General features: G+C 35.7%; 1 protein-coding gene across 1 annotated transcript; it reads left to right on the top strand.

Annotated features, from left to right (window-relative positions):
• Nucleotides 1–4,134: 4,134 nt before the first annotated feature.
• On the top strand, nt 4,135–11,064 carry LOC135835249 (collagen alpha-3(IX) chain-like). The gene is made up of 24 exons (XM_065349419.1): nt 4,135–4,367; nt 5,597–5,658; nt 5,747–5,872; nt 6,573–6,783; nt 7,051–7,267; nt 7,374–7,544; nt 7,623–7,694; nt 7,779–7,859; nt 7,931–8,011; nt 8,086–8,193; nt 8,259–8,387; nt 8,458–8,547; nt 8,611–8,740; nt 8,842–8,984; nt 9,059–9,307; nt 9,389–9,442; nt 9,512–9,628; nt 9,699–9,893; nt 9,971–10,117; nt 10,204–10,258; nt 10,341–10,442; nt 10,511–10,678; nt 10,751–10,819; nt 10,895–11,064. The coding sequence occupies exons 1-24, from the start codon at nt 4,354–4,356 to the stop codon at nt 11,008–11,010; spliced, it is 2,907 nt and encodes a 968-aa protein (XP_065205491.1). The 5' UTR covers nt 4,135–4,353; the 3' UTR covers nt 11,011–11,064.
• The last annotated feature ends 9,903 nt before the right edge of the window (nt 11,065–20,967 follow it).

Genomic DNA, 20,967 nt, shown 5'->3' with positions numbered 1-20,967 from the left:
ATTCGACACTTCCAAGTACGTTTGAATATGGAAATTAGGAAATAAGCAACGGAGTGTTTACGTTGTGTCCAGAGAGAGATGCTGATCCCAGTCAGTTGACGCGGCTACAGCTGCTATTTGACGAGTTAAAAACAGAAAGAGTGTAAATGATTTAACCTAGAAACGGGTTAAAGAACCTGCATCTTTCTTCTATGTAGGCAAACAGCGTTTATCAATGTATTCGGCGCCGCGCCGCTCTTCACCTCGCCGCTTTGCGGTGTAACTTCGCAGGTATATCCATCTATCTATGTACATGGTGCACGATTGTGGTCACTGGGTACTTTATGCGTACAGTCAATGAATGTAGTGTTTGTCTACTCGAACAGGTGATTCGAATGCCGACCGTCTCACTAGTAGCGGAGACATTTAGGCTGCTATTCTGTTTAAATGAAAGTAACTACTCGAACTGAGTTCATTCTGAATGCCCAAGCGATCATACTCGTACGAAAATAAGTACATAATTGGAGTGATTAATCCTAATGGGTTACAATTTTGGCGGAAATTTAAAATTTTTTTATTCAAATGCTTCTTTGAGCACTATTTAAGAAATTGAGTTATTTTTCCAGGAATGTCGTGAAAGTTTCTAAAAATCAACCGAATTTCGAGCTACGAGTATTAAAAAATGCCCAGAAAAAGTTCTAATAGAAATTACTGAAATTGAAAGTCTTGGAAATTTCGGAAAATCATGGCCTAATTCTTGGCTAAGAAATTTTCATAGGTGCTCAAAAAATCATAATACGATTTTGAGCTCAAAATTCTTCAAAATCGCCTAAAAAACACTAAAAACGAGGTTTATTATCAATGCGAGGAGTTTATTTTTTGGTTTTTCAAGTTTTAGAATTGGAATGTTTTTTTTTTGTAGGAAATTACTTTTGAAAGTGAAAAGAGAACCAGCTTGAGCGAAAGCTTCAGAAAATTTCCATTTCGAAAAAGGCATAAAAACGAAGTTTTTTCAATGTGAAGACGAATAGTTTATTTTTGGCTTTTAAAATTTTAGAATTTGAATTAAGTATGTTTTTTTTAAAAGGAAATTGATCTTGAAAAATAAAACAGAACAGGCCCCAGGGAGGGCGAAGCTCTTGTAAAGTATTGCGAGAGGCATGAAAACGATGTTGATGTTTTTCGTGAGTTCATTTTTTGGCTTCAAAACTTGATGTTCACTATCTAAAACTTTTCATTTTGCTCTTGAAAAATAAAAGAAAACAAGCCCGAGCGTAGCGAGAGCAAAAGCTTTCGAAAATTTGTGTTTCGAGAAGTAAAAAATATTGTTTTCCTTTCATCACAAGTCCTTATCCAAAATTATCACAATTGATCGTTTTTTTAAAATTCCAGGGATTTCGCATGTACATTCGAAATTCTCTGACTTTTCCAGGTTTTCCAGGGGAGTGGACACATCGTAGAAATTAAAGAAATTATTTGGACACTTCTAAACCTGTATGCCAAATTAAACAATACAACAGTACCACGGCCCTGGTTTCAAATTTCAAAAATATTTTCTGCACAGGCAAATGACGGTTGACAAACTCCGATGTTATTAAATGCAACACAACAAAAAACATTCAAAGTCATGCAAATTTACCAATGAATCAGAATATTCAAAAAATTTGGAGTGATCAAAATACGATCTCGGTGCAGGTCTGTAAACACAGAAAGTACGTTAGGAGACACGAAGATGAGATTCGAAGCCTTCACAGATAGTTCTCAGAGCTCGAATCTGGCATGATGTTTCTCAAATCGTAAACCTGTGGGTACAGCCCAAAGCCATAGCGATGTGCTCGGCGCGTAAGACGGGTACATTTGAATGGGCTTTCCTGCGTCCAATTTGTGGTGAAAAAAAAAAATCATAAATAAAAAATTGGTAGGGTAACATACCACTTTTCGTCATATGTCATTCACAATAATTCCGTACAACCTTTTACAAGTAACATTTGGTTGTATTTTGACGACGAGAGGTGGTACTTTCAGTAATTTTTTTCTCATGGCCACGAATATATGTATTAATTAAGTATAAAAATTGAGAAAAAAATCAACACCATTCTCCCGAAAGCAACATTTGGAGATTCAGCAGTATCCAAACACTTTCGAAAGCTTTCAAAAACAAAGGTGGAGAAGTAATGTGGCTACCCTAGCTAAGATCACCCAACAGAGATGCAGCTCCGCCAAACTCACATCAACTAGTCACACACCTGTATGAGATTCGCATCGATCATCTAAATAAATCGGGATCAATTCGTCAGCAGTCATATTTTTCGATGTTGAATACAGGAATAAATCGAAAACCACGAATTATCGACGAGCTCCGAGGGTCCGACGGTACTGGGGTCGAAGGGGAACAAAATATAAAAAAAAGATCGACCACAATCCGGCCTACGCAATGCTCTAAACTACAATATGCGAGATGAAACGAGGAAATGACGTCAACGACTCAAAAAAACCATTTTGCGTTTTCGTGTGATTCAGAACATTTTTACCATTTTTCAAAAAAGTGACGTCCAAAAATTCGAACTCCTTTCTCACAAAGTGACCAAAAACTGATCATTAGTCTCATTTCCTAATTTCACATCACTCGCATATCTCTGTCTAGATGTAATTACAAGACGTTACCGGGGCAGTACTGATGTAAGACACTCATCGATTCTTCGTATTCTCAATGTTCACATCGAAAATCAAGCGGAAACAAAAAAACAAAAAATGGGGAAAAATGCAGAAATAATCCAAAAACACACGTCAAAAAAAATGTGAAAATACTCGTAAAACATTACAAGAAAGTCGCGAAATTTATAAGTAAAATTTACCAAAAATGCGTGGAAGAATCGAAAATCTGTTATAGAACGCCTAAAAAAGCAAACTCAATTTGGAAAAAAAGAAAACCTAAATTGCCCAAAATCAAGGAAATTTTATGCAAAATTTTGACGAAAATGCCTTCATAAAAAGTCGAGGACGCGAGAAAATTATGTTAGAATTGTCAAAAATTCATTTCAATGGTTAAAAAGTGCTCACAACTAATAAAATGTCATCAAAACTTGGCAAAAATATATGAAAAAAGTAGAAAGGAAATTTCATGAAAATTTGCCAATAATGCAAGAAGCAATGTTGAAAACTGAGATACAACAATGGTTAAAAACTCGAATAAAACGCTTCAAATTCACTAAAAAAAATTACCCCAAAGCGATGAAATTTCAATTATTGTCGCCAAAAAAAAAGCAGGAAATGTCAAAAACCTTGAATAATTCTGTAAAAAAAACACGTAAAAAGCGATAAAATCGCTGAAAAATTACCAAAAAATGAAAATTTTTATTGAAAGTCTCCAAGATGAATCAAAAAAAAAGAAGCTAAAAAGGCGTTGAAATGAAGCAAATAAATACTCGAAAACAGAACTAAAATCACTGAAAAATTGCACTAAAAAGTGGGGTAATTTTAGTAAAATATGCCGAAAATAACGAAAAAACTTCTAAAACATATTAAAAAGATGGAGCAACATAAAAAAAGCAATAAATTTTTTTAAAAATTACCTCTGGCCAAAAATGCATAAGACACTAAAAAATTGCGGGAAACCAAAATTTCAGAAAATGTACGAAAAAAATGATGAAAAGGGTTTCAAAATGGAAATGTTTATCGAGAAAACGAGACTTACTGTAACTTTTTTTGGTGAAAAAATCCACACACAAAACTTTTGGGTCATTTTTGGATATTGAGAAATCTTTGTACTCGTAAAAACGTTCAATTCTATAACAACTTGGCAAAAAGTAAAATTTTTGGTCAATTTTTCTATCACGACTCAATTGGCTGTTAAAAAGTGAGTGAATTACTATCTGTGTGCAGTGTGCACTCCACTTATATAAATCTGTAGCCTGTACTTGCTGATCTACTGCAATTACTCAAAACTCAAATTCGGAATTGGATTAAAAGCTGTTTCAAAGACTTATCAAAGATCAATTTCAACTATGAAAATTTTCGATATTTCGATTAAACGAACGAGAAAATGAAACATTTGATGTACTCTCGAAAACTGAACTCGAGTATTAATAGGTTTCTTTTTTCGGAATTCTAGCATTCAAACGAATCATAGCACACCTACATATGCTGTGCACAGCACACGACCAACATTCGGTCATTCTTTCTTCACGCTACATTGATGCTGTCTATATGATGTCGGCGAGATGATATTCTTTCTTATTCGGCTAAATTCAATTAATTCTTTGTCATAAATGCGTAATATTGGCTACAGTAATGACGTGAACATATTCTTTTCAATTGGTTTTTTTGTTCGAGTATTTCGAAATGTGCATATGTTGAACCTAAAAATATTCCAATATGATTAGGAAAGTGTAAGTACCTATTTATCGATATTTTCTAATCGTTAAAAGCTTGTATGGTATTGCATGATTTCTATTCGATTGATTGATTCTAACTGCCTTGAAGTACAATTCTTCGATTTTTTTGACTAATTTTGCGACTTTTGAACTTGGATTTTTTGAATGAAAAATTTTCCACGTGCTGCGAGAGCGTTTTTTTATGAATGGCTTTTAAATGAGTGGTAGATATCTGATTTTCAATTTTTTAGAATCATCTTACAACAAATTCGATCGTTGACGTCTTTCATTTGTTAGGATTTCATGAAGATATCAACATTAAGTATTTGATTAAATAAATATGAAATTGAAATAAAAAAATGTTTTCTTTTTTCGGAGTTAACGTGATGAACACGATCTCTGTTTCATCGCGACTCGATCATGTTAAGATTGAAAATGAATCTGATTCTCATAACTTGAGTAAAAAAGATTTCAGCTTCTGTTCAATAGAAAAGGGACTAAAGGGAAAACCTTTATTTCTCAATATCAATGCTTAGTTCGGTTATCGTTTTGAATTCAGTTTAACGAAGAGTAGGTATCTTCAACTGTTAGGTATTTTGTTCATTTACAGTTTCCACTTGGAACTTTATTCATTGAAACACAAATAATTACTATTAATTCGACAACCACCGATCAAAATTCAGTAAGTTAGTATCGTCGCGTCGAAAGCTAGAAATTCAAACACGAATGAATCATACGTAGGTACTCGTAGATAGACATACACGAAGGTTAGATGTATTGTGTCGTAGCTAGAACTCGAACCCTCCGAACTCCACCCAGCGGTCATCATTTCACGATGATCTTCTTTAATCGTGCACCTGACAGAAATTTTCATCATGATGCGAAAGACAAAATAAGAAACTCGTAAGATGTCAGATTCTTTTAAAAATAGATCCCACGGAAACGTTAACACAGGTCATAAAGTTTTTTGATTTAAAATCGTTTTAAATCTGTCAGAAATCTCATCTCGTTGAATGCATTTCGAGTTAACTATTTTTTTAAACGTTGGCATGGCTAACTATGAACGTAAGTATCCCTTAATACAAAGTATAACGAGTCTTGATGTTATTACAAACTTTATATTAAACGATATGCCTAACAATGTTAACACATAATTATGTTTATTTGAATTTTACCGGTGTTGGCAGGCAATTATGACATCGTAATTTAGCAAACGTTTATCTTTGCCTCGGTAATTGTTTCAGGATTTGTTGCTGTATTGTTTCGATCCTAGTTTCAGATTTTTGTCAAGGATTCAAAACTCTTGGTGAGTATTGATTGATCAATCACTGAGAGCAGTTTCATAGGTGTTGGATAAGTAATAGTTCTCAATCAAATAATTACGTTTTGATTAGTTCCCATCAGATCTTACGCAAGACGAAAAGTTCAGAAAGTGGCTAGAAATGTTGAAATTTCAACCAATAGATCATCGATAGAAAACGCTACATTAGCACTCAACAATTTTCCAACGATTGTCAGAGGTATGTAAGCAGTTTGACGAAGTAATTTTGCTCCAAACGTATGAAACATTCAATAAAAGCATTAAAACCACTAAAAATTACCGTAAGTGATAAATTTCGATATTTGCTTGAAAAGTATGAAAAAGTGTCGAACGCCTTTTAAAATGCTGTAAAAATACCCAAAAAAGCAATAAAACCACTGAATGTTTCCCAACAAAAAATATTCAATTATTGAAGTAGGTAAAATTTTACACAATGCGTAAAAGTACCGAAAACTTGCTAAAATTATGAAAAAAAAACACTCCAAAAAACATTTAAATCATTGAAAATTACAGAAAACGGTTATGAAGTGTTGAAAATGCGTCAGAATAGTATTCAAAAAAACCCAAAATCCTCGTTGAAATTACCAACAAAAAAAAAAAGATGAAATTTCTGTACTCAAACTACAACTTTCAAAACGCAAAAAAAAAACCGTTTTTCATTACCAAAAAATCTTACTGTTTTGTTATATTTAATTGCTAAAAATCTCACATTGAACATATAAAAAAATCGAAGAATAAATAGCAGGAAACATTAATCATTTGTCCCAAATTGATAAACCATCAGCTATTTGCTGATTGCAAGAGAGTATTTGCATTATTGTTAAATGCACTTAACCATTCACATGACAATATTATACTTAATAACAATAATCATATATCACGAGTTCATTCAATTACAGAAAGAGTTGGCATACAGAATGACGAAAGTGGAGGTCCCTGTGCCGATTACAGACCCGGAGAAGATGACCTGCAAGCTTTCGATTTCATCAGAAAATTCCAAATAGATCTCTTCGAATCAAGATTCGTCGGAATATCTCGTATCAGAGGATCAAATCTACTACAAACCGCGTATAGGCTCGAAAAAGAGGCAGATTTAGTGTTACCAACGAGGTTAGTCCTTTTTTTCCCGACAATTCTATAAACGATAATAAATTATTTAATACCAATTTTGGCAACGTTTACATAACCCAACGAATTATTATTTCACTGGCAGAAATCAACCGATGTGTGAAAACTGGTTCAATTTTTCACGTCAAAATTGAAAATGCATACTTTATTTCATTTAGACGGCTGAATTATATCGCTATAACTGCTTTATTGAAGTATATAAAATGACAACTATGTCACTAATGTTGGGAATTTTTATTGTTCCCTTAGGACAATGTTTCCGCAAGGATTACCTGTCCAGTTCTCGCTGGTGTTCACCTTTCGTGTCAGATACGCTATGAAAAATCCATGGTGTATGTTGAGAATTACCGATTCCAGATTGTATATTAATTTACAAATTTTATTTAATCCTGTCGAAGAATCTATGAGCTTTTCCATTATAAACTACGAATCTCAATTAAATACAGTCGTTTTTCCTGGCGTTTCGGTAAGTTACAGTCTTAGATAGGCTGTAGGTAGTAGGTACCTATCTGATTCTCGCATTGAGTAATTTCGCGCAAGAGTTTCATCGTTTAAATTTTTGTCCTGTGCAGGTTTTCGATAAAAACTGGCATAAAATCCATGTTAGCGTTTTCTACGAAGGCGTAAGATTATATATCGATTGTAAAGAATCTGCTTATGGAGCATTGCAGCCGAGAGGTAACATCGAAACTGATGGAAATATTACATTGGCTAGAATGCAAAATGAAAAAGTTACTGCTCCGGTAAATTTGAAAACAATAATTGTTTTGATTAAATACCTATGTAATTCAATTCAGTCAAAATTGTTATTCTAATCCTAGATCGATCTTCAATGGATGATTATGAGCTGTGATCCTAATAGAATTAGAAGAGATTCCTGCGATGAGTTACCGGTTTGTTATATTACTATTTCACTTAATTCGAATGCTTTCAATAGCTTTTGTACCCTTCTTATGACAATTCAATATCTTTTTTAGGCAATTATTGCGAAACCCGACTGCCCTTTGCTTAATAATAAATGCTCCGGAAGATGTCCAGCAGCTGGAAATTGTACACAGGTGGGTATTTGACGTAAGTACGCGATGACGAATGATTTTCAACAAACTGATACGCTTCTTTCAATTTTCAGGGACCGATTGGCCCACCCGGAATACCAGGACCAGTTGGACCTCCCGGATTTCCTGGACCTCAAGGATTACCTGGATTTGGGGTAAGTACAATAATCACATCGAAAATTCAATTTTTCGTGCTGTTCATCGATGATGCTTAATATTTGTATTTCAGGGAATACCTGGACTTCCTGGAGAAAAAGGAGAGCGAGGATTCCCAGGACCTCTTGGTTTAGAAGGTTTGACAGGTAGTCCTGGTCCAATTGGTCAGAAAGGAGAATCGGTAATTACATTTTTCATTTTATTCGATTCATTTTGATACTTTTAATAAAATTAATATGTACTCAGGGTGAAAGAGGAGCGAAAGGAGATCAAGGAGAACGCGGTGAACAGGGATACCCGGGGGCTGAGGGATTACCAGGACCGCAGGGTCCTCCAGGATTCGCTAATGGCATTCCAGGTCCTCAGGGACCTCAAGTATGTGCTAACACTGGTCTAAAAATAAGTTTTACTGTGATTTGGCGAATATTTAATTTCGTAATTTTAGGGAATTGAGGGGCCAATAGGACCACAAGGTTTTCAAGGAGCACCTGGTGAAACTGGTTCAAAAGGAGAGAAAGGTGAACGAGGACCTCAGGTAATCACGTATACTTTATTGAAATTTCGTTTTCATGGGTCCTGATTTTGAAAAATTATTTAGGGACCTCCCGGAGCTGTTATTCCTGTTGAAGTTGGAAACTGTACTTCATGTAGTCCTGGACTCCCCGGATATCCTGGATTAGCGGGTGAGAAAGGAGAAAAGGGAGAAGCTGGTTTTAAAGGAGAACGAGGTGATAAATCAAATTTTTCATCAACTATTTTTCTAATACACGCGTTTGTACAATTTCAATTTTATTCAATGCGAATTTACCCACATCCATGAATTATGCAGGAGAATTAGGCTTCACTGGAGCTAAAGGTGAACCAGGAAATGATGGTAACGATGGATTCCCAGGACAACCAGGTTTGAAAGGAGAGCCCGGAATTAATGGGCTGGCTGGTGTTCCTGGCCCTCCCGGCTTTATTGGACCTCAAGTACGTGAGTTACGATGTGTTATTTGATTTATAAAATTAATTTATTTATACCATCAACTCTACCATGTACTCAGGGAGTACCTGGACCTCCCGGAAGCGATGGATTGCCAGGAACTAAGGGCGAACCTGGTCAAGATGGTAGACCAGGAGGTGCTGGAATCATTGTACCCGGTCCTGTTGGACCTAAAGGAGAACCAGGTGAACAAGGTTTAGAGGGCCCTCCCGGTCCCAGAGGAGAAAGAGGAGAAAACGGCATTCCTGGCCCACACGGTATACCAGGATCACCTGGTAAAGATGGTTTCCCTGGAACTGAAGGAGAAATGGTGAATTACCTTCCACACGATTATGCATTTTTTTTAGCCCTAAAAATATACGTAATTTATTTAATTTCAAAATTTTCTCAGGGACCAATTGGACCAAAAGGAGATCAAGGGTCACAAGGTTTTCCAGGTCCTCAGGTAACCAATTAGTCAGTTTTCCAAACAACTCTTTCGAAAATGATGTTACATCCGAGGGAATATTTGTAGGGCTCAATCGGAAAAGAAGGCCCACCTGGAGCACCAGGAACACCAGGCTATAAAGGAGACCCGGGAGAATCTGGACCGCAGGGACCTGTTGGTCCGAGAGGAGTTTCTGGACCTGCGGTAATTTTTCATAATGCAATCATTTTCAAGTTGAGCTATTATCCAAGTTTTCACGAGTGAAATAATTTAGGGTACCCCTGGTTTTCCTGGAATTCAAGGCCCTCAAGGCAATCCAGGATTGGAAGGGAAACCAGGACCTCCGGGTCCTTCTGGACCAGCTGGGCCGCCTGGAGAACCGGGCACTTCGCATGTGACTACGTCAAAGGATGGAGAATCTGTACCGGGTCCTGCTGGTCCTAGAGGTCTACCCGGGCCTCCGGGAGTGGTAAGTTGCTGTTAAAGTTTAAATCTCTGAAATCGAATCACATTTATTTTACTGTTGATTTTGAAATTTTTGATTAGCCAGGTGAGAGAGGGGCGTCTGGAGAGAGGGGACCTGAAGGTCCTCCTGGCTTACCCGGAGTGCCTGGAAAAGATGGACAGCCGGGATTTCCTGGACCACCTGGAGGCAGAGGCCAGCCAGGTCCTCAAGGCAACCCCGGAACTCCTGTAAGTCATTCAAGTTCTTCGTTTCAAATTTAAAAAAAATAAAATGACCATGTTGATAACGTTTTTCTTTCTTTCTCAACTTATAGGGAAGAACTTACACCGAATCTGATTTAAAGGATATTTGTTACGCTGTTTTAAGAGGTAAATCAATTCGTAGATTCATTTTCAAGCAAACAAGTATTGAAATGACAGCATTTTAAAAATTCATTTTTTGAATCCGCAGAACAACTAACCGAACTCACTGCCACTTTGATCGGTCCTCCTGGACCACCTGGGCCTTCAAAACAAGGCAAACCTGGACCACCTGGCCCGCACGGACCTCAAGGTACCTATTTCAACCACACATCATATCTTCATTTGGACAAAAAATTGATTTTTTTCTGTTTAAAACAGGCGATCCTGGTCCACCAGGACAAGCAGGCGAAAGAGGATTCCCAGGATCACCGGGTATACCTGGTTCACCTGGTCCTACTGGTCAGCGAGGAGAAAGAGGTGATAAAGGAGACCGAGGAATAGAAGGCGTTGGAATTGAGGGTCCTATGGGTCCTCGTGGACCTGAAGGTATGATCGATTGCAGAAAAGCATCACACGACTGTGATATAGGTAATTTTCATAAGTCACATTTGATTTCAGGACCTCCTGGATCGCCCGGTGTTGGCTTACCTGGTCGCGTAGGAGACAGAGGCGAACCAGGAAAACCAGGTATGTTGGTATTCCGATCTCTTCAGTTAATTAGGTATCATTGACCAAGTAAAAAACGTGTATTTTTCAATTCAGGTATTCCTGGACATCCTGGAAATCCTGGTCCACAAGGCCCTCCTGGTTTCTGCGAATATTGCAATTATGTTAATCCGGTCAGAGGATACCCTAGTAATACGAAAAAAGGACCGTAAATAAATTTTTGGATATTATTTGTGATGTTTTAATACTATTGGTGATGGTTGTTATTATTAATTCATTTTGTTGGGTAGTGGGTAGCTTCTTATTACGAGTAATCCTACTCATTTCCAAATGAGCTTCAACACAGAACGGTGGAGGCATTCAGTATGCTTGCCTAATTTTTCATTTTTTTCACTCATAAAAAGGAGAAAATGTCTTCAGAAAATCGCAATGATAACTAGATAATTTGTTAGCTAGCTGGTCAGGTGATGCAAATTCAATGGAATATAATCCATTTTTTAAAAATCCCACAAAAAAAGGAAAATAAATTGAAAATTTATGAAGTCTACAAATTGATAACCGCACAATTCATGCACATGTTGGATGCATTTAAATTCAACTCGCAGCTCGTGCCATCATTTTATTTTTACACAATTTTTGCGATTAATCAAAGGACGAAATCAACGATGGAAAAAAATACCTCTACGAGCAGTTAAAACTCCATCACCTGCTAAAATTACTTCATCAGACGTAATTCAACGCTTCGAATTTGTTTAATTTCACGGTACGTTTAGAGGTAGACTGAAGAACATGCATATAGGCTAGTATGCATCAATGTACCTAGACCTACCTAAACGGAAACAGGAAACCGTTGGCGGCCAATTTCTATTTCGGTGAATGTTAAATAATACAATACAGGTAGGCAATAGGCATATAATAAATGCAACCAAGCACTTTGTACTCGACTATTGAAACAATACAATCATATAGGTATCTACTCGAAGAAATGAAAATACCATTTCGCAGATCGTACATACATAAAGAGAGGCAAGTACCCTAGCTAATTATTACCACGCTTTTACGAAGGTATGTACTTGTCTATAGCGTGCAAGGTGTTCGCGTGTACATTTATATATCATATTCCTTCATGAAATTTTTCGTCAACATATTGTATTTCCCATTCAAATAATGTATTAAGAGAGAGGATAGGATAAGACGATTCGCCAACACTGGACGGACGATTTCACCGGAAAGTGGTTCCGTGTCTTGAAAGCTTTTTACAGCGAATCAAACGGAGGAAAAAACTTCACTTAATACGCAGCTCATCATGCTGGCCTTGGCAAATTACGAGTGTATTCAAACAATAGCCACAATGTTCCTAGCCATATTGACGTTTTTAATGACGGAATTACACGGTACTGGTTTAATGAGATATAACAGAATCGTGAATAAATACTGTTATTAGTTGGTATTTAAGTCAAATTAATTGAATACGTCCAGTAAAGAAGGGTCTGAGTAGAAATTTAGTGTTTTGAGAAAAACGAATTCGATTTATTTAGAAAAAAAAAAAAAAAAAAAAAACGAAAAAGCCTGAATCAACTTGGCCCTTCTGAAATAGACGCAATCAATTTCAAACTCAACTCGTACAAAAACGATACTCATCTCGAAATACACTTTTCCAGTTTCACTGTACCATCATTCGTATTCGATTGGAATAACTTCGCACGCGTGTACTATTTCAATGAGCACCGAAGTTGAATTTTGCTATGTACGCAACAATCATTAACAAACTGGTTAATCGAAATCGATGCGATTGTTTAAAATTGTTTGCTTTTTATTCCATCTTTGTCTGCCAGTTGTTTTATTTACCTATTGTGTACACAATAATGTAGATGCTTCTCAGACGCGATGAAACATCATTGTAACACTTTCACCGCAAATATCCTCAAGTATTTATTAAAAACATCGAGCTGCATGGCGATTTTCATTAATAACTCGGTATTGAAAATTAATTTCAAAACAATGCTTCGCGATACTTTCTGTTTGTCGAATACTTCACGACGATGGGAAAGGAGAAGAGGAGGCGATTGTGCAAAATTTCGAATCCATCGTATAGGACTCTATTGCTCCACTCTATAAGATGGTCCATACGCAAGGTTCGAACAACGGGCAACTTTTGCTCAAAATAACATCAAACTTAAGCCACCTTGAAAAAACGTATCAGCCGTTTTGCACATCTTGACCTAAAATCTTCAGGTCCCTCGCCCCCCCCAAAAAAAAATACACCAACACTGTAATTGTTCGCAAATAAGTACCTACATAAATCACACATCTAGCGTCAAGTCCATTTCCCTCGAATAAGCATTATTTACTCGCATTAGTCGAAATGGAAATTCTCCAAAAATTTAGCGGATCACAATAAACAATGTCAGCATATTATACAGGCAAACGTATGTCCCAAAAATTATACTCGTACAACGAATTGGATCAATGCTGAACAAGTGCTTTTAGTTCGTTACACACGTTTACTGTACCTACCTATTCCAGTTACATTACATTATCAACACAGCGTTAGATGAATTACCGCGAGCGTAATTTTCTTACAAATGACGAATTTCTCGAAGACTACTGAATTTTCATGAGTTCATTGTGTACGTAGACGTACCAGATAGGTTAGGTACACGTCGTTGGTGTTTTCGAGAGAACGGTGACCAAATATCCATATCCAATAAGAACTGTATTAAAACAATCGTACAATTTGAGGAGCTACGGGAAGTAGGTTTCGAGTACCAAAAACAGGTCGGTTCGCTTACAGTCATTCGAGACAAACGAAAATAGTACCTACTGTCTAACAAGATACGTATATGTACAATATCTCATTCAATTAACATTATCAATGGACATTCTCAACATACGAGTACTTAACACGGCGAAATTGAACTTGAAGAGGCATTCAATTCAAAGTGATATCTCAATCATCACCAACTGTTCTCTAGGTGTTTAGGGGTTCTTATGATGAAAAAAAATTGGTCCTCTGAACGAACGTATCGACTCAAATCACCAAATTTTTATACGATTACTGCGTCGGAATCGTTTTTTCGAGTTGATTAATCCGAAAGTTCACATTCAACTACAAAAAAAATACATATAATTTATAACCTTACTTCAACAGTACATAAAACAGAATGATCTGGATAGACGGCATTTTTCTATAGTTCTCATTTTTTAAAATCCGTCTCGCTTTCTTGAAAATTATTTTACTCCATCACATTTCATGAGTCCCATCGAAAATGTTCTCAAACAATAATGTAGATCAAAGCTGCATTAATTTCAGCCATTCCCAAAGAACCGTCAGGAGTCTCCATTTCCCCTCAAATGATGGAAATCGTGTTCAAGAAAAAACTGAAATGAGGGTCTTCACTGCTTTGTTGAAAAAATGAGCTACTAGTAACAAAGAAAGCTTTCATGAGCTATTTTTATTCAGAACACGAAAACAAATAAATTTAGCTGGGGTGACATTGTATCCAGCAGCCACTTATCTGAAAATCAGAGAGCCAAATTACGTGAAGGAAAGAAGAAAGTACATTAAAAAGTGACCAAAAATTACGAAAAAGTAACCGAAATGACTTTTCTTATTCATGAGAAAAAATTCCAAATACTCATGATCACGAATTTCTGCCATAACAAATCTTCGTCAGAGAGATGGATTAACTTATTTTGCAGGGAGGCGAAGAATCAGAAAAACAGAAATGTGAATTATACAAATGAACAGTCGATTTTTGAAGTGACCCTTTTTACAAAAAAAAGTTCGTCTTTTCTTGGCCCTATCATCGGTTAGAATGACGAATCACCCTTACACATGTGTAATTCTGTCCAGGGGCCCTTTCCTGTACAGAGCTACACGGATGTAAGTGTGGTTTGAATTTTTGAAGTAACTCTTCTTACAAAAAAAGGTGTCTTTTTTTTGGCCCTACCATAGGTTAGAATGACGAATTACCCTTACACATGTGTAATTCTGTCCAGGGGCCCTTTCCTGTACAGAACTACACGGGTGTAAGTGTGGTTCGTCACTCTATCGACGCTCGGGCAACAATTCTGAAAAGTTGATGATTCGAAAAGCCAAAAATTATTCTTGATGCCAGAAGCTTCAACATTTCTCAAATTTAAGAATAGTTCTCTCAGGAAATTTCAATGAGTCATTTTTAAAAATAGGAATAAGTGGGAAAAAGCTTTTGAAAATTTACAGTTCATCACAAGTGGTGAAACACTCAATTTTTACCTTTTATCAACAATTTCCAAATTTTGTACTTTTTTCAAAATTTATCCTCAATTTTTTTGGCAAAACATTGAAAAAGGCAACCAAAAGTTACTCTAGTAATATTTTTGGTGAAAATAATAATACGTAGTAATTTTTAATAACCCATACTGAAAAAAGCAATCTTATTGGGCTCTCTGGAAAATCTACCCCTTGGCGGGCTTGGCCTTCGAGACGTCTGAAAAAAAATCACTCCAGCCAAACTTGTTCGCTTTTAGTACCAACAATTCAAACAGTTTGTGAAAAGTTCCATTTCTTTCATGCGACTCAAATTTTCGACAAAAATCAAAAGCCTTCATATTTCAGTTATTTCTTGAACACAATTTTCATAAAATATAAAGTCAAAATACGGTCGTGCACCCTAGTAAGTATGCTTCTTTCGGAGAAGCGAAAAAGTTATGCTGGTGGTTCTACTACCCTGAATACATGTTGAAAAATGTCCCACACAAAATAACTACTCGAGCTCCTTTCAATGAATTCTTATAACTCGAATGATAGCTCGAGAGATGAGAAGAAGCAACATTTGAAATTACACGATAATCGAGTAGATTACTGAAATTTGGGTCGGCACCCATAATACGTTTCTAATAAATATTAACTCTTGAGAAGATGGTGTGTAATTATTTAAAAGATGATTTAACACACAAGATAACAACACATCTCTTACTCGTATACTTATAACTACTAATATTCGATTGAGAAATAATTAAGTACCTCTATATGTATATGTAGGTACCTATTTCAACTTGCTGCAAAATTCTTTCGTCTTCAACTTTCACCTTACGAAAAATTGAAGAGAGAAAAATGTTTCCACGTAGCTTGCAAAATAGCTCGTAGAACGTGTACGTACGATTTAAGTATTCGGCCTATCTTTTTTTTGTACCGTTCACGCGTCGCAGCGTTTCGCTTCGTATTAGGTACCTCGCGTCTCGTCCGTCGTATACTTCTGAAGTGAAGACAATACTTTTAATTATCGACGATTATAAACCGAACAGGATGAAGATGTTTCCTTTTGCGTATACAATGCTATAAGATTATGCAACAACTTCTCCGTTCTGTGCGTAGTCTACTGTCTACACGCTACCATACCCAATATCACACTTATTCCTAAACGAGAGATTGAGCTGAGCTCAGCATAGCGTCACGTTTACCGGACCGCATCATGGTATTGGTATTTTGAACATTTTTCTTCCAACATATAAAACAATGTTTTCTTAATATTTTCTGTTTATAAAAGGTGATATCGTTTTGAAAATTTGAGGAGGGATTCAAAATCAAAGTTGCGGGGGACCTCAAAAGATTGCAAAAATTCATGGTCTCCAACTTATACCATCACTTTTCTACTGAGGTTTAAAATTTCAAAATTTATCATGTTTTATCCACTTACAATTTACATGCATGGAAAATGGTTTTTGAACTTTTTTTCAACCTTTACAAAGGTTTTGCATGACCTAAAAATTATACTATTTTCAAATTATTCCAAACTTATGTGAAACAACCTTTTAAAAAAGCCAAAAACTGTTTTCTTACTTTTAAGTAGATATAACACAACCAATTATCATCAATAAAAAAAATTTCTAAACTTTTTTTTTGGATTTTCAATGTGAATTTGAAATTTTAAAACCCCGGTAGAAAAGTGATGCCTTGCACAAGAAGAAGACCCAAAAATTTTTCCAAGGTCTTTTAGCCCCCCCACAAACTTTTTTTTTAGAATCTCTCTTCCAATTTTCCAATTGGCACGACATTTTTTTCCTCGGGTTCTTCATTCACGCTCTTACACTCAACTTTCGAAAACACCAACTGCGAACTACAAGGAGACCAACTACTATCCGGAAAAATGTTGAGCCTCGTAACTGCACAGTATGCTGGAACTAGGATCCTCAAAGTGGAGGTCTTAGCTTTGAGAAAGTATTTCTTGCCACTATGGGATGGCGTAACCGATGAAGAGTTCAGTCATCTTCTGAAAATTACAATTCGAATTTACAACCTACCTAAAGCACATTGACTTTAAAATTTGATAGAGCAGAAATACTGTGAAGCAGATAAGAAAATGTAAATTGAAATCCTTCTATACGAAGAGGGTACTAGACATTAGCTTCCTGATTTCATCAACCTACCCGGGTAAGGCATCAATTTTGTCATTTTTTACATTCGAATAATTCTATATGCGTTGTGTACTGCTCCTGTTTCAAACTTTTTAGGGGGGGGCATGATCAAGGGATTGCACTGCACAGGTTCTACTATCTAAAAATGACAGAGAAGTTTTAAGAAAGAAAAATCACCACACTTTGAAGATCCCCGGCTAGGCTCCCTGTACGACTAGGAGTCAACAAAACCAAATTTTTCTGGGTAGTATCTCACTCAAAGTAAACATTCTCATCAATTTTCGTCAAATTCAATGTCGTTTTTTAATCACTCCACCCCAATACACTACTAATCAACTCGCCCTAAAACATAACCATAAATACCCATTTCACGATATCCAGTAGGTACAGACTACATACAAATGTATTGGACTGAAGCCAATATTGCAACCGCATCAACTGAACGAGTTTCGGTGATAAAATTGCAAGCAATGATGCAAAATGAATCCTAAATTAATGTATTAGGTATACCAGTTGACCTTTTCTCTAAAACATTTCGCTATTCTTTTTTTTATTTTTACATCTTTCTCAATTATTACAGTAAACTTGTAAGTACGAGTATTCAGATACACACTCGAATTTGTACATACGATGATACGACTTGTTGTAAACTAGATAAAAAAAAAAACACGCTAATTATGAAATATTTAAATACTGTGCATTTACTATGCTAATAATAGAATCTACACGAGTCGTAATACTTCTTTTTTTTTTTTTGTAGTTCACTTGACTTGGACATGGACATGAACAAGGTTTACTTGGATATTACTTTTTTCATAACATTTAAGAATATTTAATTCATGGCGGTTTCCATCATAAAATTAGGTATTGAAATTAGAGAAGAAATCGATTTGTGTTTAATCGCCATCTAAAATTATGTTGGTAGTCTGAATTAAAAATCTCTTTTCAATGTCACCAGCGACACGATGCGATAGCTGCAAAATTTGCAATTCTGTTGAAATTTTTCGACTACAGGTCAACAAGTTGAAATCTCAGTAAATAATCTACAAGTATAATCCATCGTGATCACTGTTAATCATCAGTGTGCTTTTGAAATGGGACGGAATATACATAATTAGAGCAAAGCCCAAATCTTTGATATGAGATCAACTTCAATGAATCGAGTCATTCGAACCACCCTGTATACCACAAAAATCTCGTAAATTTCATTTTATTGCACTTGTGCCAAATCCAAGTTCAATACCCCTTACACGGATGATCGATCTGTAAGTACTCGTACCTACATGAATTCATCTAATATGTGGATAAAATACTTCGCGAATATTATAGAAGAACCATTGCACGTAACCAACATCATGGAGCGCAGCATTGCTGAATTATGAGCTTATCTCGCCGTCAACGCCATTCTTAATAACGGGAAGATTCGCAACAAGTCGAGCATTTTCCCAAATAACTTTCATCAGATTAATAAACTATACATACATATACGCAAAACACATAAATAGGTATAGTTAATCGTTAAATTAGCCGAGGTGATTTTCAACACTGATAAAAAAAATATAAGTACGAGTACAAATGCGCACAAGTAGGTACACTCGAACGATTCGCAATCCAATTATATGTATGTACTACCCTAGCATTTTGCGAATATTACTTTCTCTCACAGCCGAATATCGCATACCAAAAGAAGACGCGCGATGATGATCAGAAATTTATCAACTCGCGTTCTGTTTTATTTTTATTTAATTTATTTTTTGTATGAGTTCGTTGTTCACACAGAAACATAAGTAAGTAGGTACACATATAGTAATATGTACATAGGTGCAGTACTCGATCATGTACAATAAAGATGCCACCAGATATGAGCAAAAGAAACTTTTACTTTTCTGATCAAATATTACCGAGAAGATGATACGTACACGTAATAAATCATAGAACCGTTAAAAGTAGGTATATAATATAGCCGCGGGATAGAAGATTAAATTGATTTTTTACTATCATATCGTATACCTACCTACCTACCTACGTATAATACGTAGGTACTTGAGTAGGTAAAATCACGTCCCGAATAGAATTGGAAATTTAGAATAAATTATTTTAAATTGATGTCATAAAATGAACAGATTAAAATGAAACTTCATAACTCAATGCCCACATTGGTTTACACATCACATTTACAATAATTGACGAAATGAGCTTCTGGAGTCAATTTTTTTGCAAAATTCCAACGCATGAAAAAGAGGCGCGCTACTAAGCTGAACTACTGCACAGGTAAGTTTTGTTTAGAACAAAATAGCAGGGTCATTCCACGTCAATTCGACCAAGGAGTGGTGAGGAGGGGAGGGGGTCGGTGATTTTTTTGAAATTTTTACTGTGGAAAGACCTTCCGAAGGGATGACCAATGGCGAAAATCCAGCCCTCCAGCACATTTTTAAAGGCTGTTAGGGGGTGTCAAAATTTTCAGTGAACTTGAAATATCATCCATTTCAGCAGAAGATTACTCGATAACCGTGATACCTACCAAAATGGAACTTTTTCCAATAGTTAGGGGGTTTGAAAAGCTTTTTGATGATATCATAAAAATCAGTGTTGCCACTTTTTTTCGTACGAAAAATTAGCTCGAAAAGTTTCAAAACGTAGTTTTCATATCGTTCCGACTCTCAAAAATTCTGAAAAAAATATTATCATGAACTACTTTTCATGCTGAACAACACATTAAAAAATTGAAATAGCATTATTTCGTAAAGTCGATTTAAAAAAATTGAAAGTTTGCGAAAAAAATGCGGTTTCTTTATTTAAAACTGGAAAAAAGCTCTAATTGGTGAAGTTGACCCATTCTACCACTATTTTTACGTATCCTTGGAAAAAGGTTGAAACATAAAAAAATCAAAATTCGAAAAAATTCAGTTTTCAAATCCAAACATCAAAAAAAGTTTCAATTTATTCAGTTGTCTTATTTGACCTATTTCAGTCGTATTTCATGAAAAAGTTGATAAAAATTACACTCATAGCAAAAAAATTGAAATTCGTTTATTTTTTCGATTCACACAAGATTTTGATTTTTTGTGATGAGTAAGTACATTTCATCGAGTTAAAGGGGATTTTCAACTTTTTCGACAGGTACATTTTTTCAAATCGAATTCACTAAATAATGCCTTCCTAATTTTTTAATGAGTTGTTCAGCATGAAAAGTGGTCCATAATAATATTTTTTTCAGAATTTTTGAGAGTGGGAACGATATAAAAACTACGTTTTGAAACTTTCGAGCTAATTTTTCGTACGAAAAAAAGTGGCAACACTGATTTTTATGATATCACCAAAAAGCCTTTCAAAACACCTAACTATTTGAAAAAGTTCCATTTAAATAGGTATCACGGTTATCGAGTAATCTTCTGCTGAAATGGATGATACTTCAAGTTCACTGAAAACTTTGACACCCCTTCACTTCACAGCTTTTAAAAAAAGTGCTAGAGGGCTGGATTTGCGCCATTGGTCATCCCTTCGGAAGGTTTTTCCACAAGAAAAATTTCAAAAATCACCGACTCCCCCCCTAACACTTCTTGTCAACATTGACGTTTACAAGATCGTTATGATGATTGTGAAAAGTTCCTTTTTCTCTCAGCTCTGACATTTTTTCAAATACACAAATTTATTGAAAACTAGGTAAAATTGAGTAATTTTACGACTGGAATTCTGAATCCGGTCAATAAGGGTGATCAAGTATCCCACACATACCCGTCAGACAAAACTGAATTTTCTCAAATTCATTT

The sequence above is a fragment of the Planococcus citri genome, chromosome 2 (genome assembly GCF_950023065.1).
Source record: "Planococcus citri chromosome 2, ihPlaCitr1.1, whole genome shotgun sequence".
NCBI classification, from domain to species: Eukaryota; Metazoa; Arthropoda; class Insecta; order Hemiptera; family Pseudococcidae; genus Planococcus; species Planococcus citri.
This window is presented reverse-complemented; position numbering and strand designations above follow the sequence as displayed.

Excerpts from the sequence above, each read along its gene's own strand:
- LOC135835249 (XM_065349419.1), top strand. Across the intron at positions 5,873-6,572 it reads TTTTCCAACGATTGTCAGAG|AAAGAGTTGGCATACAGAAT; the intron begins GTATGTAAGCAG and ends ATTCAATTACAG. Across the intron at positions 7,860-7,930 it reads CAGCTGGAAATTGTACACAG|GGACCGATTGGCCCACCCGG; the intron begins GTGGGTATTTGA and ends TTCAATTTTCAG.